Source organism: Lepus europaeus, chromosome 3, assembly GCF_033115175.1.
Source record: "Lepus europaeus isolate LE1 chromosome 3, mLepTim1.pri, whole genome shotgun sequence".
NCBI lineage: Eukaryota > Metazoa > Chordata > Mammalia > Lagomorpha > Leporidae > Lepus > Lepus europaeus.
In genome coordinates this window covers 109,278,011-109,304,979 of record NC_084829.1, presented here as the reverse complement: position 1 = coordinate 109,304,979, position 26,969 = coordinate 109,278,011, and the positions used below count along the sequence as shown (strand labels likewise).

Genomic DNA, 26,969 nt, shown 5'->3' with positions numbered 1-26,969 from the left:
GCGATTCCCTCGGTGCCAGCGCCCTCCCCTCTCACTCCTGCTGGCTTCCCGGCATCTCTCTTCTGGCCCTGAGTTCTGTTCTCTCAGCCTGTCAAGTGGGCTGACCATCTTCCCTTGGGACTCTGCTGTCCCCGGGCCTGGCTGGGACCCACTTTCTCTCATGTTACGCATTCACATGAGTCACTGCCAGCCCTGGCTTTGCTCCAGCCTTGCCCTTTTTAAACCTCCCTAGTCCTAAGTGCATGTGGACTTTAGCAAGGGAGGACCAAGGGAGCTGGAAGGGGTTGCCAACTCTTGACTGCTTTCCAGAGGGATGAGCCAAGTTCACATGCATTTATTTGCTCCTAAGAAAAAATTGTGTGTGTGTGCGTGCATGTGTGTGTGTGTTGTGATTTCACCCGTGTTTTTATTTAGGAAAAGATAATTTCATGAAAATGCTCAAGGAATAGTACAAAAAAGTTTGGCACACATCAAGGAGATGGTCAATGAAAGCTGGGTCCCAGGGACCAGCACCGTGGCATGGTAGGTTAATCCTCCACCTGTGGCACCAGCATCCCATATGGGCTCCGGTTCTAGTCCCGGCTGCTCCTCTTCCAGTCCAGCTCTCTGCTATGGCCTGGGCAAGCAGCAGAAGATGGCCCAAGTCCTTGGGCCTCTGCACCCGTGTGGGAGATCCAGAAGAAGCTCCTGGCTCCTGGCTTTGAATCAGCAAAGCTCTGGGCATTGTAGCTGTTTGGAGAGTGAACCAGCGGATGGAAGACCTTTCTCTCAGTCTCTCCCCCTCACTGTCTATAACTCTACCTCTCAAATAAATAAATAAATAAATAAAATCTTTGGAAAAAAGAAAAAGCTGGGCCCCTCAGCATCCAGAGAAAAGGTGCCCTGAGCGTACCTCTCCTTCTACATGAAGAAGCCAGAGGCAACCTCCCCACTCTCTTTGTTGTCTTCCCACAGATGGCCACCACTGCCCTGGAGCACCTTGCCAGCAAGCCATACAGCCAGCGCGACCTGGGCAGCCCCGGCTCGGAGTCAGTGTGAGAGGCCCACACCCCGTGCACAAGGTTATTCTGAATTATCCCAGCCCCTGGGACCAAGAAGAGAGACCTGCACACAGGGAGTGCTCCTTCCCCGGGCCTCCACGCTATCAGTACGTACCTCAGGGCCAACCGTTAGACATCTGTAACAACCAACGCGGCCCAAAATGCTCCCATGGTTTGCCAGAACATTCGCAAGTCAGGACACAGAACCTGGGTGACTTAAGAAGCCACTCATGACCAGTCGAAATACTCTTGAAGGAAAATCTCCTAGTTATACCTCCTTTGCCTTTCAGACCACCTGAACTTTGAGCCCATGAAGTAGATGTTAGTTTTTATGGCAATGACTTTGACTCTTAGAAAGTTCTTTATATCTCTAGGGTCTGCTTCAACCTATTTCTGACTTTAAAAATTTGGAATTTGATGAATTCACAGTGCAAATTGAAAATAGCCTAGGATTTTCCTTTGTAATGAAAACGTTCCTACATGTGGAACACCGTTGTTAGGTCTCTCCTACACTTCATCCAGAAAAACAATTGCAATTTTTCATGACTTCAGTTGCCTAACATTGTATTCATGCCATTTTTCATTGCTACTACAGAATACCCTGAAGCTGGGTACTTCATAAAGAGAAGTGTTTAAGGGTACTTCTAGAAGTTTGTGGGGAGTAGGCATTTAGTCTAGCAATGCAAGCACCAGTACCCCAGATTGGAATACCTGGCTCTGGCTCCTGTTTGCAGCTTCCTGCTAGAGCAGACCCTGGGAGGCAGTAGTGAGGGCTCAAGTAATTGGGTTCCTGCCACCCACGTGGGAGACCTGGGCTGTGTTTCCTGGCTCCCTGCTTTGCTCTGGCTGGCTGGTGTGGGCATTTCCAGGTTGAACCAGCAGAGGGGTGCTCCCTTTGTCTCTGTATCGGTCTCTCTCCCTCTCAAGTAAATTTTTAAAAATAAAATGAAAAATAAAAGTAGCTGATCTCAGGACATAATTCTAAAGAAAAGGTTTGTAGAAAATGGAATTGGAATAAAAAGATTAGTGTATTTTGGTGCAAAAAAAGAAAAAAATGTTGGAATCTGGACATGCCTGTATTTTGCCCACAGTTTTTTAGGCTGGAGGTTTGGGATCAGCTGACCCTACCCATTTATCCCTTGTTGAGCCTTCCTCGACTGTGTCACATCATGGCAAATGGCGTCACAGTGGAAGCCCACGCAAGAGGGAGAGAGCTCCTGGCAGGACAGGCGGCCAGGGACAGGGAGGGGCCAGGCTTGCTCTTTTCCAACAACCCTCTCAGGAGAGGTGCCCTTGGTGACTTAATTCCTTCCCTTTAAGGCCCCACCTCTTAAAGGTTCCACACCACCTCCCAACACCGCCACACTGAGGACCAGGCTCCCAACACCTGAACCCTTGGGGGACATACTCAAACCATAGCACCCTTTAATCAGTTCTTTACTTGTTTGCTCTCTTCCTGAGTTCTTTGCCTTAACTGATGTATCTAAAACCAGGGAAAAGTCACGCAAGTAGAGCTTCCTAGTTTATGACAAAATTGGAAAGAAAACACATGAAATGTTTGCTTTTGCTTAAATATAGCTTTCATATGCCACTCAAAGTATGACTGCTCTCTGTTTTCACAGAATAGAAAAAAGTAGGTTTTTCTGAAGCACAGAAATTGGTCATTAGCTCAAAAATGTTATTGAAAAAATAAAAATAGGCCGGCACCGTGGCTCAACAGGCTAATCCTCCGCCTTGCGGTGCCGGCACACCGGGTTCTAGTCCCGGTCGGGGCACCGATCCTATCCCGGTTGCCCCTCTTCCAGGCCAGCTCTCTGCTGTGGCCAGGGAGTGCAGTGGAGGATGGCCCAAGTGTTTGGGCTCTGCACCCCATGGGAGACCAGGATAAGCACCTGGCTCCTGCCATCGGAACAGCGCGGTGCGCCGGCCGCAGCGCGCTACCGCGGCGGCCATTGGAGGGTGAACCAACGGCAAAAGGAAGACCTTTCTCTCTGTCTCTCTCTCACTGTCCACTCTGCCTGTCAAAAAAAAAAAAAAAAAAAAAATAAATAAATAAATAAAAAATAAAAAAAAAAAAAGAAAAAATAAAAATAAAGCCCACTTTATTATCAATGGCAGATAAGGTACATGCCTGGTTCCCCGTTTACTGGAAAGTCTACAGATTAACAGACAAAACAAAAATGCATGGGGTCTAATATCTGGGATTACCCAAAATGTGATTTTACAGTAGGATAACGACTCTTACGGAAGAAATATCTAAAACTCCAGAACACAAACCACATTTAAGCATCTTTAGGAAATAAGTTTGGTGTTGATAGGGAAGGCAATAGCAATTTTTCAAATGAACTTTTATTTTGAAATAGTTTTAGATTTACAGAAGAACTGCAAAGACAGAACAGAGTAATTGGTTTCGTAGCAACAATTTAAGCCTGCTGTGGCCGTCTTGATTTCTTTCATCATTTTAGGATAATGAAAAATGAGTTCAGGTAAAGAAGCTAATTCTCCCCTTTCTGATAATTTAAAAGAGAATCTTAATACAGAATGTTTACTCTGTCATTAATCTCTATGATATCGTTTTCTATAGAAGTTTTTGAATATGATCAAGGCATTAACATTTCTCTATCAAATGAGAAAACACCTTTTATAACAACTAAGCAACTTTGGGTAAAAAATAATTTAATGCAAAAGAATAAGGTGTGGATCTGCATTAGATGAAAGCATATTTTATAGGAGTTATTTTGTCTAAAATAATAAAAATAATCTCCTTAAACATCCATATTTTGGAAGTATAGTTGAAATTCTGTTTATTTTATATCCTGTTACATAAGGCTTTCAGAGTTTTTATTATTCTTTTGGGTAAGAAATGTGAAAGCATATGCAATAATCTACAAAATTGGGGCACATGGATTTTATAATCAAAACTTTTTAAAGTTATATGAAACAATTTCAAACATACAACAAATAAAACCAATCCATGTTCTCACTACCTAGATTATCTATTTATTTATTTATTTAAAGATTTTTTAATTTGAAAGGCAGAGTTACAGAGAGAGAGGTAGAGACAGAAAGAACAAGAGATCTTCCATCTGCTGGTTTACTCCCCGAATAGCCACAATGGCTGAAGCTGGGCTGATTCGAAGCCAGGAGCCAGGAACTTGCTCCACATCTCCCACGTGGGTGCTGAGGCCCAAGTACTTCGGTCATCTGCTGCTTTCCAAGGTGCATTAGCTGGGAGCTGGAGTGGAAGTGGGGCAGCCGGGACTCAAACCGGCACCCAGATGGGATGCTGGTACTGCGAATAGTAGCTTAACACACTCCACCACAGTGCTGGCCCTTATTTATTTATTTATGAGAGACAGAGACAGAGAGAGCACATGCTCCCATCTGCTGATCTCACTCTCCAGATACCAACAGCCAGTGTCAGGTCAGGCTGAAGCCAGGAACAGGGAACTCAATCCAGGTCTCCCATGTGGGTGGCAGGAACCCAATTACTTGAACCATCACCACTGTGTCCCAGAGTGTACATGATAAGGAACCTGGAGTCAGGAGTTGGAGCCAGGAATCCAATCCAGGCACTCCAATATGGGCTGCAGGCTCTACCTAGATTTTTATTAGAGTCAAAGGCATGGAGGGGGGCTTCCAAGAGAGAAATAAACACCCCTACCTAGATTTTAAAAATCTTAATGTGTGGTCATAAGTTTCAGAGTTTTTTTTTTTTTTTTTTTAAAGAGAATAAAGCATAAGAGTTACAGTTTTGGTCCCGCTACAAGTTAGGATTCAATCAGAGAAAACAGGAGCAGCTCCTGCTATTTAAGCAGAAGGGGAGTTAATACAGGGAAATGAGTGCTTACAAAATTGTTGGAGGTTGGAGAAGCTAGCGTTAGTTGGACTTGAGCAACACAATAGAATGAGACCACCTGGTGCTTCCCCCCCCCCCCCACAACCAAGGGTGCAGCGAGGAAGGTGGGGAATCAGAAAGTCAACACCACCACATCCTTGGCAATGGCTGGATCTGCCCTAGAAAAAGTGGGTGCCCAGGCCCTGCCCTGGTCGCCTGTGACCTCATGACTGTGCTTATCGATGGAAGCCGCGTTCTCCTTCCCTTCTGCCTTCCATACCCCCTCCTCACGGTTCATCTCAGAACGTTTGTGGCAATGCTGGCAACCAACATCATTACACAGAAGCCGTGTTGCAAAGGGGTGGTGACTCCTTCAAAGGGTCTTCAAAATCAGGTTTTCGTTCATATATTAACAGCAGGGGTCCTTTTAATCTGCATGGCCTCTTTCGCCTTTTGATACATAATGAAATGTTACCCATCATGAGCTAGAAGGTACCTCTTTTTATCTGAATGCCCCTAACATCAGCTGTCTGTGTGTTGTGGGTGACCTGTGTGCCTTGGGCATGAGACTTAGTTTCCCAATTAGTCCTTGAATGGAGAAATCAGAACTGCTGAGCCCTTCCTATGGTTCTTAGAGCCTTAGCGCCCCTCAAAGTGTGCCTCCATGCAGAATGAACATTTCCTCGAAACGTGTTCTCTGCAGGGACCAGCCGAACCCCCAGCCGCCCAATAGGGCCGGGCTTCTGGAGGAGTCCTTGGAGCGTGCCCAGGCTCTGTCCCCAGCTGCTGTACCTCGACACCCCAGCAACACTGCAGCCAGAGGCACTCTGAGGACAAGCAATTTGCCAGAAGAGTTGCGTAAGTTGTTTGCAACGCTGTTTTCGCCTTCTGCTTGTCCGTCTTGTCGACCCTGACCTCAGAGCTTGCTCATAGACACAGGGAAAGGAAATGTCCTTCTTTGCTTCTTGCTTAGAGAGTAACCTGTGTGTTGTAGGAATGTTTTCAGTGAATCTGACACTTCTAGAAATGCTCACACTGCTCACCGCTGGATTTTCCTGAACACATACTCCGACAACAAATAATGCCAACGCTTTTGCTCTCTGCTAAATGATGCTCTGGGGCGGACTCGTCCCTGGGTAAATTGATTGGCCGTCCATGGGGTATTGGACAGGGACTTGGTGTCTCACCGTAAACCAGCAGCAGCCGTCAAGAACGAGGTCATTTCCTGTAGGAATGAGCAATCTTGTTTGGAAAAAAATCAGCCTCGCAGTCTCCATACTGCTTCACAACCACATGCCAACTAAGGCTTTTATTTAAGGAAACATTCGACTGTGTCAGGTGATGATTCTTTTTCCACATTTTGCTGCCAGAACCAGAAATGTTGAAATATCACCAAAATGTTCTCAGATTAAGGTCAGTCAGGAGAGTTCGTTCCAGAAATCTTAAGAAACAGCACTTGTGAAACTATTATCAGTTGTGCTTGCTAGAGAAGCTCAGATTTTTTTAAAGATCTATCTGTTTGAAAGGCAGGGTTACTGAGAGAGAGGGAGAGAGAGAGAGAGAAAGAAAGAGAGAGAGAGAGATTCCATCTGCTGGTTCATTTCCCAAATGGCCATAACAGCTGGGGCTGGGTCAGGCTAAAGCCAGGAACCTGGAACCCCATCTGGGTCTCCCAAGTGGGTGTCAGGGGCCCAAGCACTTGGACCATCTCCCGATACTTTCCCAGGTGCATTAGCAGGGAGCTGGATCGGAAGTGGAGCAGCCAGTACTTGAACTGGTGCCCATATGGGATGGCAGCATCCCAGGTGGCAGTTTAACCCTTTCTGCCACGATGGCAGCACCAAAGCTCAGGGGCTTCTAGTAAGCCCTTGTCAAATCTGGGTAGCTCTGAAGCCCTTTGCCTTTGACAACTCCTTTTGGGGAATCCGTGATCTGCAGTCAGTACAACTCTGAAAGGTTTCCATGGCAAGGAACCATTGTTGTTTTCATGCCAAAATTTTTTTCTTTCTGAGCATCTTAACATCTTCTGCATTTTAATTCTGAGCATTTCTGGAGAGCAGGTGCTGCCCCGCACAGCAAACAGCCCTGCTTGTCAGTCCGTAGATCACGCACGTCTCATCGTACTCCATAAAGGGAGTCCTTGAGTCACTTGTGTAGGAATTAGAGGAGCGTTAGGGGGAAAAAGAATCGACCGCCATCCATATGCCTTGCTGCTTAAATGAGTGAACGTGATCCTCACACACACACACATCTACAGGAGCTGGGGCTCCAAGACACAAGAGGCGAAGCCCCGCACTCAGATGAACACACAGATGCCTTTTTTTCTCTCCCCTGCCTGCCCCAGGGGATTCCTGCCATGTAACTGGTCCCACACACAGAGAGTATTCGTGTGTTGTGCACATTAAAATGCCGGCCAGTTTTCCCCTAAGATGTTAGCCTGAGGAAACACTGGTTGTGGTCCTGACTGGGTCTAGCCGGTTGCCACTGTGCCGTCCCCAGCTCTAAGCGGGCCTAGGGCTCGGTGAAGGAGTGTGTGAGCCACGGGGCTCCTTCCAGCACTGGAGTTTTTACCGACATTTCTGAGCTGTGTTTTGAGTCAACTCCCACTTCCTGGCCTTCCTCCCAAAGTGGGAGGTATGTGTGTGTGTGTGTGTGTGCATGCACGCTCACTCTCCCCCTACTCGCTCTTGTCAGGCCAGAGTTCAGGGCAGCACAGAGCAGTGGGAGATCAAAAGAGGACACTGCCTGGGTGGCCCCTTAGCGGGTCGGCTTCCCGGCCTGCTGTGAGACTCCTTGGGCGCTGTGCCAGGTGTCTCTAAGAAAGCAGAAGGCAGCCTGCGCTCAGGGACCCGCGGGTTCTGGGTGGCAGGGTTTTTTTGTTAATGCCTCTGGTGGTCTTTCTGAAGGCCTGCTAGAGCTGCCTGGGCCTGCCAGGACCCTCCTGTGGTCCTTTGGTTTCCATTGACCCTGAGCAGGCTGCAGTGTGATCCCCTGGGGACATCAGCCTACCCCCCCCCACACACACAGCAAGCAACAGCCGTGGGACCACCCTCTCTCCAAAGATTCCTGTATTAACTCTAGAAGAGCAAAAAGGCATGTGGATAATTCAGAAGTGTTTAGAATAGAAGCACTCGCCTAGTTTCTAATACATGTGGAATATTTCTCCTAGGGAAAGTCTTTATCACATATTCTATGGACACAGCCATGGAGGTGGTGAAATTCGTGAACTTTCTCTTGGGCAATGGCTTCCAAACTGCAGTAAGTATTCTGTGCAATGAGAAAAGTCAACATTTAAAAGCGAGAACAGTGGAAAGAAACCCACAAGAACTACAAATAGCTGTTGATATTTTAAATGATTGCATTTGATTTATGTGATTATGAGCTAAATGTTCATGGCGTCTGGTAATTACTCGCTAGATTTTAAACCACTCAATGTCTGCAGTATTTTTCCCCCCACTGTGCTATCCTGTGTGCCCCTGAGGCCCTCCAAATAGCAAGAATAGTGCTAATGGTGACCACACAAGCAGCTGGCCCTGGCCTGAGAAAAGGCAGGCTCTTGCTACACTTGGTGCCTTTGCCTTTTCTTTGTTGTTGTTTTTAAGATTTTTAAAAATTTATTTGAAAGCCAGAGTTGCCGAGAGAGATGATAGAGATCTTCCATCCACCGCCAGACCGAGGCCAGGAGCCAGGAGTTTCATCCAGGTCTCTCACATGGGTGGCCAGGGCCCAAGCACTTGGCCCATCTTCCTCTGTTTTTCCTAGGTCATTAGAAGCGAGCTGGATCGGAAGTGGAGCAGCCGGGACAAGAACCGGCGCCCACGTGGGATGCTGGTGTCGCGGCAGCGGTTTAGCCCACTATGCCACAAGGCTGGCCCCTGCCTTTGCCTCCTCTCTCCCTGCATGCCCACTTTGTTGTGCTTCCTCTGATGCACGGAGCTGCAGGCTTCACCACAGCCACTTGCTTAATTTAACAAGCTCCTCTCCTTGTGCTGTGGATCATGAGTTTTAAAGTAGAACGCGGGCAGCCTGGGTCCCCCAGGTTCACAGCTGCCCTTCCACATCTCCGTGCCCCAGAGACGTTTCAGGACGGGGAGGACAAGGCCAGGTTTTCAGCTGGTCTGGTCTGGATCAAGGCGAGGCTGCCATGACCCAGCCCTGTGAATTCACGGTGGTCGTGGCCCTTTCTCCTTCCATCCCCCTGCAGCCCCTTGAAACAGCACAGCTTACTGCCTTGCGAGTTTTTCTTTAGGATAAATAAAATACCGCAGGACACTTCTCAGAGGACTGGCTTTTCTCAAACGATGACATCACTCCTTTTCCTTCTCCAAGGCCTCTTCTAGGTATTTAGTGACAGTGAGTTCTACAGAGTAGTGAAAAACTTGAGAAAAATACCTGTGACTAGGAATGTGCAAGGATAAAGCACACTTGGCAACTAAATATCAATTTCCAAGGTCAGTTAGCATTGTTTAACAGGAAGTTCTATTGGAAGTGTTCTTGATTAATAATTTTTAAAAAGGTTTCCTTATTTATTTAAAAGGCAGAGTTACAGAGAGGGAGGGAGAAGGAGAGGAGCAAGGAAAGAGAGCCATAGAGAGAGAGAGAGAGAGATCTTCCATCCACTGGTTCATTTTCCAGATGCCACAATAGCTGTGACTGGGCCAGGCGGAAGCCAGGGGCCTGGAAGTCCATTCGGGACTCCCACAGGGATGGAAGGGTCCTAAGGACTTAGGGCATCTTCCATTGCTTCCCCAGGCACATTAGTAGGGAGCTGGGCTGGAACTGGAGCAGCTGGGACTCAAATCTGCACCCATGTGGGATGCTAGCATTGCAAGTGGCAGTGCTCCAACCTGCCGAGCCACAATGCCAGCCCCTTTTCTTCCTTCCTTCCTTCCTTCCTTTCATTTTAATTTTAAATATTTATTTAATATTTATTTATTTGTTTATTTGAAAGGCAGAGTTACAGAGAGGCAGAGGCAGAGAGAGAGATTCCATCCACTGGTTCACTCCCCAAATGACCACAATGGCCAGAGCTGTGCCGATCCAAAGCCAAGAGCCAGGAGCTTCTTCCAGGTCTCCCATGTGGGTGCAGGGACCCAAGGGCTTGGGCCATCTTCTGCTGCTTTCCCAGGCTATAGCAGAGAGCTGGATGGGAAATGGAACAGCCAGGACTCGAACCGGCACCCATATGGGATGCTGACACTGCAGGCCACGGCGGCTTTACCCGCTACGCCACAACGCTGGCCCCAGCCCCTGTTCTTTAATAATTTTTTAAAAAATAGTGGTATCTGAAAGCTTTTCTTAAAAATGATGCAATTTATACAACCCAACCTCCTGACTATATACAGACCGCTATTTCACTTTCTCATTCCTGGAATAAGAAAGCACTATGGTAGCCATGACATAAAATCAAATTGTAGGACATAAGGCCAAGCTTTCTGTAAAGATCTTACTTTTCATCATTTTCCAAATAAGCAATACTGATTTCCCCCGAGAAGAGCCCAAGCTTTGTTTAGCTTAACGATCAGGGGCTGTTTGGGCAGAACTCAAATCTGTCCTCGCCCCTCATCACTCCAAAGCCCCAGGGTGCAGTAGGAACCCCCGCAGTCTGGGAGCCCCAGCCCTATCCAGCTAAGCTACTCCTGACAACATCGAGAGCCCCTTAGTGGAATGAAGCTCTTGGTGGGTGACTTAAGGGGGAACTTAATGCAGGAACTGGTACGGAGAGTTGGGCAGGTTTCAGGGAATCCGCGGGGCTCTAGTGGGAGCAGGCGAGTTGTCACTGCCCCTGCATCTACAGAGGCGAGAGAGCAATGGCTCCTGGAGCCTGCAGAGAGCTGCCAGCGCACACCAGTTACTCAGTTCTGGAAGCATTTCAGCAGGGTTGGGTTCATCCTGAGGCCTCACTCTGGGCCTTGTAGACAGCTGTGTTCTCCCCCTGTCTTTACATGGGGTCTCCTTTGTGTGCTCATGTGACTGTGTCTCCATCTCCTGACCTGCTGGGTTTTAGGGCCCACCCATATGGCGTCGCAGTTACATTTTGAGGGACTGGAGGTGGGGGCTTCAACCGAGGAATTGGAGGGACACAATTCAGCTCCTGTTGGTGGCTGTGAGCGGAGCAACTGTGATGACATGAACTATGGAGAGAGAGAAAGATGGAGGGCGTCCCGCGCACTGTGCCTCCCACCCTGTCCACCTCGGTAGCAGGGGATAGTTTAGATGCTGCGATGATAATAGTTACTGTAGACCGAGTGCTTATCCCACACCTGGCAGTAGGACATTAATCCTCACCCCGAAAGGAAGTTTATTAGCCACATGTTACAAACGAAGATAATAGGATGGAATTTCATGAACATTTCCAAAGTCACGCAGGTGGGCGTGCCACAGCCAAAGGCAGAACCCAAGGTGCCCGTGTCTTCGCCGTTCTGCCCTTATGTTGTTCCTCTCCCATATAACAGAACTGGGGTACGCACACAGCCACGGAGAGCTGCATAAGCTGCCCCAGGATGGTTAATGCAGCCACTGGCCGCCACGCATTTTACAACCAGAGTCATCCAAACCAGCAATGTTCCATCATTAAAGAGGCACCCTTCGGGCCAGCGCCGCGGCTCACTAGGCTAATCCTCCGCCTTGTGGCGCTGGCACACCGGGTTCTAGTCCCGGTCGGGGCACCGATCCTGTCCCGGTTGCCCCTCTTCCAGGCCAGCTCTCTGCTGTGGCCAGGGAGTGCAGTGGAGGATGGCCCAAGTGCTTGGGCCCTGCACCCCATGGGAGACCAGGAGAAGCACCTGGCTCCTGCCATCGGATCAGCGCAGTGCGCTGGCCGCAGCGCGCTACCGCGACGGCCATTGGAGGGTGAACCAACGGCAAATGGAAGACCTTTCTCTCTGTGTCTCTCTCACTGTCCACTCTGCCTGTAAAAAAAAAAAAAAAAAAAAAGAGGCACCCTTCGAACTCATGTTGGGTCCTGTACTTATTTGATAGTTCGGGAGCTCGAGGCATCTTTTTCCATAAGAAGCCTGCAGTCAGACTGAGGAGACAAGGTAGACATAAATGAGACACTTAGTACGTGGAAGAATGTCACAATAATGTGCTGGCTGTCCAGTACCACTGTGAACCTGAAGGGGGACAGTTAGGTGACAGGAGCAAGAGGAGGAGGAGGTCACTGTGGGGGAAGAACTCCCAAGGCAGGGAGGCCTAAGCTGTGCTAATGAGGGAGTAGACAGGGCATGTGGGGAAAGAGATCATAGGTGGCACAGAAAGTTTGCTGAATTGCTGTCACTCGACTCCATCTGTCCTCAGCAGCAGAGTGACATTTTAGGACAATTAATTTGGGAGCAGTGTGGCTGAACCAAGTAACATCTCCCAGAGAACATTCTCCCTGAGCCACCCATTCCAGTGTGTGATACCCCTTCCAATCAAGAGTGCCTGTACACACACACATACACTTCTACACTCATGCACATACACACACCCACCCACACACACTCACACACATAGTGTCTGTGCTGCAGTACACGCCTGAGCCCAAGAAACACCTTCTGATTTGGTCTTCTATAAAGCAGACAGTGAGTTATTTTTCCCTCTTTGTATATCCTTCCAAAGACTTGAAGACTGATATTAAATATCAGTCTTTTCAAGGCCCAAGAGCTGTACTTCTTAACTTTCATCATAAACCTTTTCCTTGCCTTCTCAGTAATTGTTTCTGTGACTGTTGCTTGGATCTGCTCCAAGTTTCGTGCAATCGTTTGAAACGCGTAGATGGAAACTGAACATAATACCCTATTAATGACCTAACTCATGCAAGTGAGCGGGGCAGCTGTGTCCCAGTTCTTGCGTACCACACATCCACTGAGCGTTCCAGAAGTAGGCTTGCCTTTTGAATTTTCAAATTCTAGATACACGTCTAAAACTGTATGGATATGGCTGGCTTCCATCCAACGTGGTGGTGTCCTGGGTCCCTCCGATTTTATAAAGCAACTACCTAGAGCATCAGAAACATTTTTCTAGGTACCACTGCATGCTAGCGATGAATTACAGCGTGGAAATCGGGGCTATTTGAAGAGCACTCTACTTTTGTTTTGTCGACTCTGGTGCTCCCCCTGCACAAAGCGCTGCTGTGTGGGTTTGGAGCGGGCGCTCTGCATCTCCAGAGAGCTTTTCACCAAGGACCACCTTCTCTGCCTTGCAGATCGACATATTTGAGGACAGAATCCGAGGCATCGATATCATTAAGTGGATGGAGCGCTACCTAAGGGATGTAAGTGCACACTCAGACTCTGCAGCGAGACAATGGCTCGTGAAGTTATTTTTACGAAAGCAGCGCTGGCACGCCCACCTGCGTCTGAAGCCCAGCTCCTCCCTTGGATGTGGAGAGGAAGGATGGGGTTGCCCTCCTGGACAGGCACAGGCAGGAAATTACAGTCAAACCAGACACAGGTGGTTGATAACAATCAGAGCAAACAATTTTTTTTTTTTTTTGTGACCAGAATAGGAAAGGAGGAAATGAAGGTGGGAGTGGGGAGGGAGCCACAGAATTCAATTTAATCCGAGGCCACCCCACGAGTTTTGTAGGATGGGGCCAGAGAGCACTTGGCCCCCGAGGCACCCCCTTGCCGCCCCCCCGTGACTTGTTTTCCACTGACAGAATCCATACCGGCCACCGGGACACTTTGTGCTGTAACAAGATAGAAATTGATTGCTGCCGGCGTGTCCGTGTCGGCCGGTGGAAGGGGGTGGGGGGACTGTGGCTGCTCCTCCTTTTGTCTGCAGCCGGATGTTGGAGGTTGGCTTTGTGCCCGAGGGTCCGTGGCTGACGCCCCGCGCGCACCGATGCCCACGCAGGCCAGGCAGGACCGGTGGCCCGGGGTAGCGCCTGACAGCCCAGCTCCAGCTGTGGCCAGGGCGGGAGGCAGGGCCGGATTTCAGCGCCTTTCTGCCGGGGTGCAGACTCACTTAATGATTCAGGCTCTCATTAGCCCGTGTGCTAACGCAGCTTGTGGGAAATGGTGGGCGAGGCACATCTGTAGCCCTGCGCGGTGGAGGGGGACGGGGAGGCAGAGGGGAGAAGCCGAGCGGCTGTGTGCCTGTCACTTTCCACGCGGGGGGCGCCCGGCCCTCCATCTGGGAGGGTGTCCATGAGCGCTTGCAGCCCTGCTGGCCGCTGTCCAGCCTGCCTTCACCAAATGGACCACACTTTGCACTTGCATAAACATGCTCCCCCCTTCTCATTAACAGAAGACAGTGATGATAATCGTGGCAATCAGCCCCAAATACAAACAGGATGTGGAAGGCGCTGAGTCGCAGCTGGACGAAGATGAGCATGGCTTACATACTAAGTACATCCATCGCATGGTGAGTGGGGAGGGGACGCGGCACCTCACTGTCCCTGGGCCCTGGGCACTCGCTCTTCACTGGGGACCAACTGAAGGCCCTGTGATGCCTGCTGAAGGACCCCGCCCCCACCAAGGGGGATGTCAGTGGTGGCTCTGTCCACCTATGGGACCACGTGCCAGTCACCACACCTCTGAGGGTCAGTGTTCCTATCAGTAATGGGAGGAGATCAGCCTGTGACGGCTTGAGATCCCAGATGCTGGGAAGCAGTGTTTGCTGGTTTGGTTGTTGGCTAACCGATGTGAAGTCCCAGCAGGGTGGACAGCAGGGCTGTCGTGAGGGGGGGGGGGGGGGCTCCTGTAGCCATGTCACATTCTGTCCCCTGCCTTCTCCATGAGGCCGGGGGTGGGGGTAGTGAAGAGCATTCGCTGTTGGGCCAGGCAGGACTGGGCTCAAATTTTGGCTTCCTTCTGTACAGGGTGCGTGACTTTGCCCCAACTATTTCCAGCTCTCTGTGCCATAGCGCCCCACGGAATGGGTCACTACGTGGAATAACACGTGGGTCGTGTCTGGCGCATGTCAGGGGTTTAATCAAGAGAAGGGGCCATTCTTTGCTCATGGTACATGGGGAACTGTCCACTGCCGGACCTGGACTATGGGGCCTGCACCATTGAAACCCCGTGGGAGAAATGTGGAGATGAGACTTGCTACGCCTCTGATGAACATCCTGAGTGCAGATAGCCCCTGCTTCGGAACCGGCTGCTTTATGAGCCAGCAGTCTTCCTGCTCCTCCTGATCATGGTGCTGTGGACACAGTTTCTGCCAGACCTGTGGTTGTCAAAACTGTCCTGATGGGTGCCTGTATGTGCTGGGGCAGGGGTGCTGGCCCTGGGCCTCCCTTCCTCCCCTCGGCCAGAGCTGGTCTGCCTTTCTCAGGCTTGTTTGTTTACCAATGATTCTGACATTTTAAAAAGGCTTGGGCAACATCACAGGACCACAGCTCGTGAGATCCATTTCAGCCCTGATGTGCAGCGGTGGAGGAGGGCTCCTGGAATGGGTGGGAAGGATGCGCATGGAGCGGAAGTGACCCAGATGGAGTGAGTGGGCAACCTCAGGACCTGCAGCTTTACCCTGGGGGGACGTGCAGGTGACCCCCCCCCCCCCCGGGACTGTGCTGTGTGTCAGGAACACAGGAATAGGGCAGGCCAGGGCGGTGGGTGTTCTCCATCAGAGTCTTCAGGTTCTCTCTCTCTCTTTCTCTCTCTCTCTCTCTCTCTCTCTCTCTCTCTCTTCATTCACAGAGTGCAGACCACTCATTTGAGCCCAAAACCAACCCAAAGTAAAACTAAGGCCAAGTGGCGAAGTTAAGGCTCAGGAAGCAGGAGAGAATTCTGCCTCCTGCTCCGGCCTCCCCTAGCCTGACAGCCATGGCGAGGGCCCAGAGAAGGCCCCACTTCCGGAGGTAAACAGGTCCTGGCTGCTCTGGGAGATGCCACCTCTTAGCTGGCTTGTCCACGTCGGCGTGGCCCCAGAGTACCTGTGTCCTGTCTGTATCCCTGCCAATCCCAGGTCCCAACAGCTGGTGCATGGGAGGGGCCCGAAGCCCCTGCTGTTCCCGAGGGTACTGTCCAGCTCTGCTGGTGCATTGCACAGCCAGGCAGTGGCTCACAGCTCGGCCTCAGAGCTTGCCTAGCGCAGCCAGCTGTGATCAGATTGTCTCCAAGCTCGGTTTCCTGGGTAATGATGTCTTGGGCCCTTCCTTATCCCCCGAAGGAGTTGAAGACGCTAGGTACAGAAGCTGTTTCTTGCCCCCCACCCCCACCCCCCGGCTGACTTGCGGCCCCTCCAGGCCACAGAAAACCCTGAGACAGTAAGAATGTGGCTGTGACAGTGTGAAGAGATACCCAGGAGTAACTGTATCGTGGAGCAAACTGCTTCACAGAAAGCCAGCAGCTGGAAGAATGAGGCATCATTAAAATGCGCTACCGCCGGCCGATCCCTCAACACACGGGGTAGCCCAGCGGCCAAACCAGCTGTCCAGCACACGGTGGCCTAGAAGTGAGAATCCAAACCCAGGTCACTCTTGGCTTATGAACACTGTGCTGCTCCTCTGATGGGTTTACCATCTGCTCTGTGGTTGGCTCGGTGCTTTTTGTGGCCCAGTTCCTTGGATCATTTGAAAACACGCTTTTGGTGCTGTCTTCTGATGTTTGAGGGGAGCTGGTTCTGAGAAGCCTCGTGGAGGATTTGTGTGTGCTGTAAATGTGATGGTGCGTGTGTGCCTGCCAGTATGTGAGGCTGTGTGTTTACGAGGAGTTTCTATGGTGATTTCAATAACCAGTCATTGCCACTGACACTTTTCTGCTTTGATTCTCATGCATGGTGAAGACTTCTCAGTTATAAAAATCAATGGGGAGATGAAATCGCTGGGAACACATCATTCCTCTTCTCCTAGCCATCAGATGACTGAAAGCTTTGTGCTGGTCGCGGGGTTTGGGAGACACTAACTCCCCTGATACTGAAAATTCTGATTTTGGTAGAGTTCTTGGCAGCTAAGTCTTCTTGGGACACCACAGTGGCGGTGCAAATTGGAAGGGCAGTGGGGAACCTAGAAACTTGGCACACGGAGCGATTCACAGGTGGCCTCCCTGCCTCCCTGCCTCCCGGCCCGGCCCGCCCTTGACTCTGGCTGCTGTGGGTCACCAGCCGATCCCAGTTGGTACATTCGCTCCTACCATTCCCTTCCCTGAGAACATCCTTCCCTTCTGCTCTGTTCCCCCTACTTGCCCCAAGTCCGCTCTTTCATTATCCAAACGACCCCTCCGTTGAAACTGCTCTAGAAATCCCTGCTGCAGATCGGATGGCCCCTATCTGGGCTCCCAAAGCAACTGTTCATGCTGATCGTACCATACCGTGGCTGGTAATTTACCTGTCTTCCTGCTCGCTGCACTGCTGGCTTTGAGAGAATAGTTACTGTCTCACTGGTGTTCTGCCAGCTGCCAATCCAAAACAGAAAAATATAATAAAAGTCCAGATTTGAGGGTGTTTGGCCTAGTAGTTGAGACACCTGTAGCCCACGTCAGAGTGCCTGAGTTTGATTCCTGGCACCAGCTCCTGATTCCAACTTCCTGGCTTGAGGAGTTAGGTCCTTGCCACCAACATGGGAGATTTAGATTCTTAGTTTCTGGCTTCAGCTCCAGCCCAGCCCCAGCCATGTGGATGTGGGCATTTGGGGAATGAACCAGTTGTCTGTCTGGCTGTCTCTCTCTCTCTTTCACTCTTGCTCTCACTCTCTCTGTCTCTTGAATTAAAAAAAAAAAAAAACTTGATTTGTAACATTTATTCCCATGGTATAAATGCTATTACCATGGCCAATTTCTTTCTCTCTTTTTTTTTAATATTTATTTGTTTTTATTTGAAAGAGAGAGACAGAGAGGCAGAGAGAGACAGAGAGAGAGAGAGGTTTTCCATCTGCTGGTTCACTCCCCAGATGGCCACAACAGCCAAAGCTGCACTGATCTGAAGCCAGGAGCCAGGAGCGTCTTCCAGGTCTCCCACGCAGGTGCAGGGGCCAGAGCACTTGAGCCATCCTCTACTGCTTTCCCAGGCCACAGTAGAGAGCTGGATCGGAAGTGGAGCAGCCGGGACTCAAACTAGCACCCATATGGATGCTGGCACTGCAGCTTAACCTGCTAGGCCACAGCGCCGACCCCCAATTTCAGGCTATTAATGTGAAGTCCTTGAACACAGAATTGGGAATAGTGCCCCCTCCCCCCAGCTGATTGTAGCCAACTCCAGCACACCCTGGAGGGCATGCGAATCCTGCAGATCCAAGGGCTTGGTGCAATCACTTTAGTAGGCCATAAACGAGCAAAAGGTAGAGATGCGCAAGAGGGAGGGCTTACTATTGTAAATATGTGGCACCCAAATAAGGGAACCAGGATGAAAATACTGCGTGGGCTGGCATGACCCTGGGTATCATTGACTGCGCGTCCTCAGTCCTGAAATTCAACCTGCGTATTTGTCTGGTTTCAGATGCAGATTGAGTTCATAAAACAAGGAAGCATGAACTTCAGATTCATCCCTGTGCTCTTCCCAAATGCGAAGAAGGTAAACAAAGAAACAAACAAAACCCGTATAATGCGGTCTTTGGCCTACATCTGTCACCTGGGATTTTACATGGAAACCCTTGTCTACACTTTGTCAAGCCTTTAGCGATAACAGCGTTGCCAGAAAGATCAACAAGTTGTACCACTCGGTTCAATAGCTCAAATTGGAAAGGTTTGAAAGTATTATCTGATGGGATCGTGGCCGCCCTGATTGCTCAAGCAGCCACTGCCCACAAAGAAGTAGTTTGTGTTTTAACTCACAAAGAGAAAGAGCCCATTTGTTGGGTGCTCCCTATCTCTTGGACAGAACAGTGAAGCCGTGGGCATTTTTTGCTGGCTGTTTTTGAAGGTATTTGCTGCGTACACTTCAGTTCTCCCAAGTCATGGGTGACGGAGTCGAATCTCCAGAGTAACCAAAGTGCACTGGGCTGTGGTTAACGTGAAGGTTTGCGCACCAGGGTCTGTGGGCAGGTCTGGAGGACGGGCATGGCAAAGGGCTGTATGGAAAGCTCTGCCCTGGAGGAGGGCGGGTCTCACATATCTGAGTGAGACCCCCAGGTTTGTACAGTGCACAACCTGTACACTAGTCCACCTTTCCACCTTCCGTTGCTCCCTTGCTTAGGGTCTCATTGCTCTCATTGGCCGCTGAGTCGCCCTCCTGGCCTCCCGTCTCTGCTGTGCCCTTGGATTAGCCACCTTTTGCACAGAGGGACCTCCAAAATGTTGATCTGATCTGTCTCTCTCCAGCTCCAAAACCGGTTGCTGTTTTCCTGTGCCTCCAGGCTCACATCCACCCCTCTTGGTGTGACGTAGGCGCCCCCTCGGAGACTGCTGTGCCCATTCGCAGTCTTCTCTCCTGTGCCCTGGGGCACAGGTGCTCCACGATTTGGCCATACTGGACGCCCGGCATGCCCTCGTGTGGTCTCTGCATCTTTGCCCTTTCTCTTCCCTCTGCTCGCAGCGCCCTTCCCTAACTTGTCTGCGTCGTGAACTCCTGCTTATCCTTTTATCCACCCATCTCTCTGCCTCCCCTGAGATTTCTCCACCCCTGTGCCAGTGTACTTCATTGTCCCTCTCTTGAGAACTCTTAATTATAGTACCTTGAGTCAATGGTATGCAGTTGGTAGGGGTGGGGGTGGGGACCCTCTGGGAATAATTGCTTAGAATTACTGGAGCATGGTGATAGGAAAAACAGACCAACTTTTTGGTGGTTTTGCTATAGTTTACAATCCCCTCCAGGTAACCCGCCTGATGGCCTGAGCTCAGAGCGGGCCTCCCCCCAACCCCCACTCTCATGCCGTCGGCCCCCTCAGTGCGTCACTGCCAGGAAAATAGTCTCTCTCTCTCTTAAAGATTGATTTATTTGAAAGTCAGAGCTACAAAGAGGCAGAGAGAGAGAGGTCTTATTCCCCAGATGGCCACAACAGCCAGAGCTGTGCCAATCAGGAGCCAGGAGCTTCTTCTGGGTCTCCCACGCAGGTGCAGGGGCCCAAAGACTTGGGTCATCTTCCACTGCTTTCCCAGGCCATAGCAGAGAGCTGGATTGGAAGTGGAGTAGCTGGGTCTTGAACCTGCACCCATATGGGATGCCGGTACTGCAGGCAGTGGCTTTACCCACTACACCACAACGCCGGCCCCAGAAAATAGTCTTTTTACAGTTTGCTTTCATCCTCAGATTTCACACTTCTCTCAGCAGCTACTGTGTCTTTTTCATTTGGAGATCCTCAGTACCCAGCTTGGGGCCTGACATACAGTAGGTACTGCTTCTAAACTTCCTTTTAATCTCTAAAATAGAGTTCAGCTCACAGCAGAAACCAAAGGCATCCAATGGCCCATGAGGACCTGTCTGATGCACCCTGTCTGCTCCCATCCAGACTTCCTCCCTGCTCAGTCCCACTTTCTCTGCTCTAGCCACTCTGGCCTGTGGCATTGGAATAGACCCAGCATACTCCGACCACAGGGCCTTTGCACTGGTTCTTCTATCTGCCTGAACTGAAGCAACCGCAAAACTCACTCCCTCTGCTCTTTTCACTCTTTGCGCAATCTCCTAAGCATCCCATTTACAACTACAAACTCCAGGACTCCCTATCTCCTTGCTCGGTTTTATTTTCCTCCATCATTATTGAACACACTCCATTTTACTCGTTTATTACCTGCCTCTTTTAAAAAAGTATTTTTTTTAATTTATTTGAAAGAGAGAGAGAGAGACAGAGCTCCCATCTGCCTACAACTGCTGGGACTGGGCCAGGCTGAAGCTAGGAATTAGGAACTGGATCCAGATCTCCCATATGGGCGACAGAGACCCATGGTACCTGCTGCCTCCCAGTGTGTGCATTCACAGGAAGCAAGAATTTTGGGAGCAGAGCAGGGACTCAAACCCAGTACCTCTGATACAGAATGTTGGCGTTCCCTAGCAGTATCCCACCCACTGTTCCAAACCCCTGCCCTGCCAGAACACTCGTTCCCTGAGGGGGAGGGGGCCTGAAATTGCACTCCCCCGCCCCCCCCGCCCTCCTAGAATCACAAGCCTGGTAACAGGTCTGCTGGGTTCCCTCTACTGCAAGCCAGACCCAGGGCTGGAGGGAAAGGATGATGAATCGGATTAAGCCCACAGTCTTGGCAGGCTTCTCCCCCACTGTCAGGGGAATTCGCATCACTCGGTGTGACCCCTGTCCTACCCCTTTCATGTGAGGTGGTGAAAAGCACGTTGAGACGCAGAGGGCAGGTAGCCTGGGAGACGGGCGGAAAATGCCGCGCACATGTGGTTTCCATCAGGAGCGCCGCAGCTTGCACCTGAAGCCCAGAGAGCTTTCCAGGCTAAACCCTCCCAGAAGCCAGATGGAACGCCCGCGGAGGGCGAGCCGGGATGCCCAGGGCCTGCGTGCGGCCTGGGTTTTTCCTCCATAACGACCTTCGTGCCTGCCTTTCTCTTTCCCACAGGAGCACGTGCCCACCTGGCTTCAGAACACGCACATCTACAGCTGGCCCAAGAATAAGAAAAACATCCTGCTGCGGCTGCTCCGGGAGGAGGAATTTGTGGCTCCTCCCCGGGGGCCTCTGCCCACCCTTCAGGTGGTGCCCTTGTGACACTGTCCGTCCCAGATCCCCCGGGGCCTGTCACATTAGGGGCCCTGTCGTGCCCCCACTGCCTTCGAACTGAGGCTGCCTGGGGAGTGCTGGCGGCCGTTTTTCAGCCGTTGCCTGAGGGACTCTGCAGCCCCAGGAAAACTGTTCGCCAAGCACCTGCCTCCTGGCACCTCCCAGGCCCTGTCTGCAAAGCGGAGGCCCACAGAACCCTCGGCAGGTGCCGGTGTCTAACCGGTTCCTCCTGACAGCTGCTGTGCCAGGCGAGTAGATGACCTAAGTGATCTCACAAAGCGAATGTAAAGACCACCGATACTCCTATCTCTTCAGGCTACTCCCAGATGCCTGTATGTCCTTAGACCCAACTGATTCCTGAACAAATAAAATAAAAATGTTTACTCTTTTCTAAGAGTGTGTTTCCCTTCTCTCGAAGGAAACAGATGCATACCAACTAATGTCCAGTAACGTGGCACTTGCTTCCCAGGACATCAGCAAAGCTGCTTAGATATAATATTAGAGAAATCTAACAGACGACTCGGAATTAAAGGATTAAAGCCAGATTAGTCAAACAGCCCTTTTTCACATAACCATGAAAGTTTTTTCTTGCAGTGAAGTTTTGTTTTTAATTTGAGGGAATATTTCCTACCTTTATTCTTTTGCCATGACTTCTATTTTTTTTTCAAAGATTTATTTATTTGAAAGGCAGAGTGACTGAGAGGGAGGGAAGGAGACAGAGAGATTTTTCATCTGCCAGTTCACTGCCTGAATGTCTACAACAGCTGGGGCTGAGTCAGGCCGAAGCAGGAGCCTGGAACTCCACCAGGGTCTCCCACGTTGGTGGCAGAGGCCCTAGAAGTTGAGCCGTCATCTGTTGCTTTCCCAGGCGCATTAGCAGGGAGCTGGAACTCAATCCAGGCACTCCTATATGGGATGCAGGTGTCCCAGGTGGAGACTTAACTAGCTGCATCACAATGCCTGCCCCTGTAGTAGAGATCTGTAATAAAACAACTCTATACATAACCAGGTCCAAATAGTGTGATTATGGTTCTTTCTGTTTGTTTGTTTGTTTTTAAAGATTTATTTATTTGAAAGGCGGAGTGACAGAGGGAGAGGGAGAAACAGAGAGAGAGAGAGAGAGAGAGAGAGAGAGAAATATCTTCCAACCACTGATCACTGCCCAAAAGGCCACAACAGCTGTCTAGGCCAGGCTGAAGCCAGGAACCAGGAACTGCAGCCTGGCCTCAAAAGACATCTGCCTTTCTTATTTCTTGGTCAACAGAGTATTATTATTTTTTTATTTGTGGTGGCACCATCATTAATGATTCTACCGATATTCATAAATAAAATGACATCAACAGTAGGTACTCCGAAATGTTTTTAGTTTGCAGAGATGTAGCGATGGGACATTATTAATCTTCCCTTCACTCACCTGTTCTGAACGCTTATCTACTTGTTCCTTCTGCCCTCCCTACCCCACGTGGTTGACAAGAAAGGTCCTTGGTGCTCAACAAATAGTCATTGAAGTGTTGCAGTGGGTAGTAAAAAAAGAACAGCACACACGTGCGTGCACACACACACAGGCAAAACCACCTGGCCGAGTAATGAACGCTTAGCCCCTGAAGTTTCTATGAAATCGGATGAGCACCAACATCAAAGGGATTTCAACAAGTCTTTGAGAGCACTGCCACTCAGATTAGCACTTGGTACCTCCAGACGCTACCCTGGCGCTCACGCGTTCATCTGTAGATATTCTGGGGGTGGGAGTGGGGAAGGGCTGACTTAGTAAAAATAACCTCGCGTCAAAGCTTTATTCAGCCCTAACCTGACTTTGGGGGTGAAGTGTGCAGAATGCAGAGTTCCTGTTTGGTGACTAATTTAGAATTTTAAATGTAATTGTTAATTTTCGTGACTAGTTCCAAAATACATGCTTGTCTCGTTTAATTTGACTTTTATATCGTTCAAAGACCTCTCAGGACGTGGCTACAGTCAAAGTATTGGACCAGCTGTTTCTTAGCTCAGGGCTCAGAAAAATGATTGCTGTTGATACCCTTGCCTTGGTTTCCTATTAGGTAAATGTCCTCTTTAAAGACGGAGGTTTTCTCGGCGTCAGCTCAGCAAGGGATGCAAGTCCTCTGCCGTGAGCACTCTGCCCTTGCTTCAGGATGTTTTTCCATGAGCGTTTTTCTTAACCCCGGCCACTTCGCCAGTCACCTCATCCACTCTGCCAGACACCCCCTTCTCACCATCACCTTTGCCAAACGGCCTGCCAAGTTCCAGGACTGTTGGGAAATGATCCAGAAAGAGTCTCTCAAAACACAGGCTCTTTCTGTCTCTTCTTAACGAGCCAAGAGACCCACCTCCTAGTGCCAGATGAAAAGAGAGGGAAGGTTACCCTGTGGGAAAATCCCACGAAGAAGACATGCCTCTCAGCCCGGAGAAATATGTGCTAGTTCTCCAGACACACAGTTCTGTGGGAGTCCACCAGCAAGCAAGCAAGCAAGCAACAACGAGATGGAAAAAAAAAAAATGCACCAAAATTAACTCAATCTTCATGCCATTAATTTCTTTTCCAGAAATCTTTTATTGAAGGTATTTTATTTAAGGAATACAAACTTCATGCATTTCATAAATACAACTTTAGGAATATAGTGATTCTTTCCACCGTACCCACGCTCCCACCTCTCTTCCTCCTCCCTCTCTTATTCCCATTCTTATTTTTTACTAAGATCTATTTTCAAATGATTTTATGCATATGATTAACTATATACTAAGTAAAGAGTTCAAAAAATTGTATGAAAAAAAACCCAGCTCCTCAGCAGTCGAGGCAAGGGCTGTTCAAAGTCATTGCATCTTGAAGTGTAAATTTACTTCTATAGCACCTTTTAGGTGCTCAATTAGTTATCAAAGATAGGGAGAACATATGGTATTTGCCCCTTTGGGATTGGCTTACTTTACTACGCATGATGTTTTCCAGTTTCATCCATTTTGTTGCAAATGACAGGATTTCATTTTTTACTGCTGTGTAGTATTCCATGGTGCACATGTCCTGTGATCTCTTTATCTAGTCTTCAGTTGCACATCATTAATTTCTGCTATGGAATTTTCAGTCTGGAAGGGATTCTAGGAATAATACTTTTGTGGCTTTGTTTTTTTAATTTATTTGACAGATTGAGTTAGACAGTGAGAGAGACAGAGAGACAGAGAGAAAGGTCTTCCTTCCATTGGTTCACTCCCCAAATGGCCACTACAGCTGGACCTACGCCAATCCGAAGCCAGGATTCAGTTGCTTCTTCCTGGTCTCCCATGCGGATGCAGGGGCCCACACACTTGGGCCATCCTCCACTGCCCTCCCAGGCCACAGCAGAGAGCTGGACTGGAAGAGGAGCAACCAGGACTAGAACCCGGTGCCCATATGGGATGCCAGCGCCGCAGGCAGAGGATTAACCAAGTGAGCCACAGCGCTGGCCCCTGTGGCTTTGTTTCAAACACCAAGAGAGCAGGGCCTAGAGAGGCCATGGCTTGTCAAAACTCACCCCAGGGCCAGAACCTGGACGTTTTGCTTTCCAGACTGCAGCCATTTATTTGGTGGGCCCAGAAAGCTTTCTGGTTTTTCTCTTCTTCCTTTTTAATATGAAAGGCACAGAGAAAGACACAGGCATACAGACAGCGCCCATCTGCTGGTTCACTCCCCAAATGCCATTGACAGCCGGGGCTGGGCCAGGGCAAAGTCAGGAGCCAGGCACTCAATCTGGGTCACCCCTGGGAGTGGCTGGGACCTAAGCACTTGAGCCATCCTCTGCTGCCTCCCAGGGTGCACAGTAGCAGGAAGCTGGAGTAGAGCCAGGACTGAAACCCAGGCCCTCCCATATGGGATGTAGGTGTCCCAGGCGGAGGCCTGGACACTCTGTGGAATGCCAGCCCCCGCTTTCTGGCTTTTGATGGTAGATTTGTTCAACAAATGAGCCAGTATCTCCCTGAGGCAGACTGAATCTTGTGAACACAGGAGGCTGAGGGAAGCTGTGCCCCGTCCTCTGGGGCCTGGAGGATTAAGTGATCAGGTTGCAACTTGTTCTGCGGGACATTCCTTGGGGGATTAATTATTGCTGTGATTATAGGGAGTATGACTTTTCTTGAAGTGGCTTGGCCTATTTCTTTTAGATAGGTACTGTAAGAAGCTGAGGCGCAATTTAAAAGCTCCTGACACCTTCTTGAAGCTTACAGACAAAATTGGCTATTGGTCTTATCTGGCCAATCTCCAGAACATCAACAATGGAAAAGGTTTTTGTTTTGAAATACTGTGATATTCATCACACACACACACACACACATACACACACACTTCTGGTTTCAGAAAAGTGGCACTGGTTGGTACAAGGCAGGGGTGGAGCAATGAGAGAGCTTCGGGTCATGCCGCCCCTCCTTTGGCTAGGGGAGACTGCAGGCAGCGCGAACATTTTAGGACAAGGCATGGGCTGCACAAGGGGCCCTCTGCAACCAGTGTAGTTGGCATTCTAGGAGGCCCTGGGCCCAGGCGGGAGAGCAGGTTGCTATCTTCATACTGACTTATTCCATTTTCTGCTCGCAATGCTCTCAGATAGAACTGCAGGCTATTTGGTGGAGGCAGGCGGCTTTCGCGGACCTGGGGTAGTCAATCGTGTGCCACCCGCTGCTGCGCCACAGACCCCCCCATCTGTGGTCGAGCGCTTGTGCCCGCATTCTTAGCCTCACGTCCGGTGGTGGGAGCGGCAGGAGGAACACTTGGTGTGGTTTCATTTTCAAGTTAACTTCTCAAGGAGCCTGTGAGTGTGGGTGTAGGTCACAAGTAGTTGAGTGGTCAGGAAGTGATAATTGAGTCTTTGCTAAACAGTGACAGTCTTGCACCACAGCGTACCTGGGCAAAGGTGACGGTACCTGGGCAAAGGTGACGGTGTCCTGGGCCCGCCCGCTCTTTTCCAGAAATGCTCTTGTGGCAGGAGTGATTGCAACCCCGGATCCCTCGGGGCTTGTAAACTAAAACCAGGAGGGCGCACATTCCTCGTCCCTTGTCTGACCTCCCTTTGCTCCCATTCACCGGGAAGGCGCTGATGGTGGCTGGCAGCTGGGGAGAGGGGGGAAGAAGGAGAGAGAGGGCGCGCGGGAGAACTGCCTGATGGATCCCATTAGGCTCAGTGAGCAAAGCAAGTTGAGATGAAGTAGCTGCTCTGGTATGCGTCCAAAACTGCTGTTCTATTTTTAGTCTATCCCGGCGTGCTTCTTAGCCCCGCCATGCACGCCTGGGCACCTGGATCGGCAGCAAAACATGGCACTGAGCCATTCATTTGTGAAACTGGAAGGAAGGAGGCCATTGCTGTGGGGCTTGTTTATCGCTGACTGGGAAGAGGGACCTGGAATGTTAATGAGGATGGCTCTCTGGAGCGTGCCTTCACGGCTAGCCAGGGGTTCAAAGGAGAAGGCACACTCGGGCCTGTGCCCAACGAATGGGAACTGTCTGGAGCGGGAAGGAGAAATCAATTATGCTGGCGCAGGCCTCCGTGTCATTGTGTTGGAGTCCTCGGCAAAGGTAGGAGG

At 50.0% G+C, this 26,969-nt stretch overlaps 1 protein-coding gene across 2 annotated transcripts in view; it reads left to right on the top strand.

The window, feature by feature from the left end:
* The window catches only part of TRAF3IP2 (TRAF3 interacting protein 2), a 46,442-nt gene extending 24,042 nt beyond the window's left edge, over positions 1 to 22,400 (top strand). The window contains exons 2-8 of one of the 2 annotated variants that reach the window (XM_062186624.1): positions 955 to 1,147; positions 5,582 to 5,736; positions 8,048 to 8,136; positions 13,067 to 13,135; positions 14,113 to 14,229; positions 18,244 to 18,318; positions 21,258 to 22,400. In XM_062186624.1, the coding sequence (XP_062042608.1) occupies positions 955 to 1,147; positions 5,582 to 5,736; positions 8,048 to 8,136; positions 13,067 to 13,135; positions 14,113 to 14,229; positions 18,244 to 18,318; positions 21,258 to 21,404 (845 nt within the window). In that variant the 3' untranslated portion in view covers positions 21,405 to 22,400. The remainder of the gene's footprint in view (positions 1 to 954; positions 1,148 to 5,581; positions 5,737 to 8,047; positions 8,137 to 13,066; positions 13,136 to 14,112; positions 14,230 to 18,243; positions 18,319 to 21,257) is intronic. The other variant, XM_062186623.1, reaches the window with a different exon arrangement.
* The last annotated feature ends 4,569 nt before the right edge of the window (positions 22,401 to 26,969 follow it).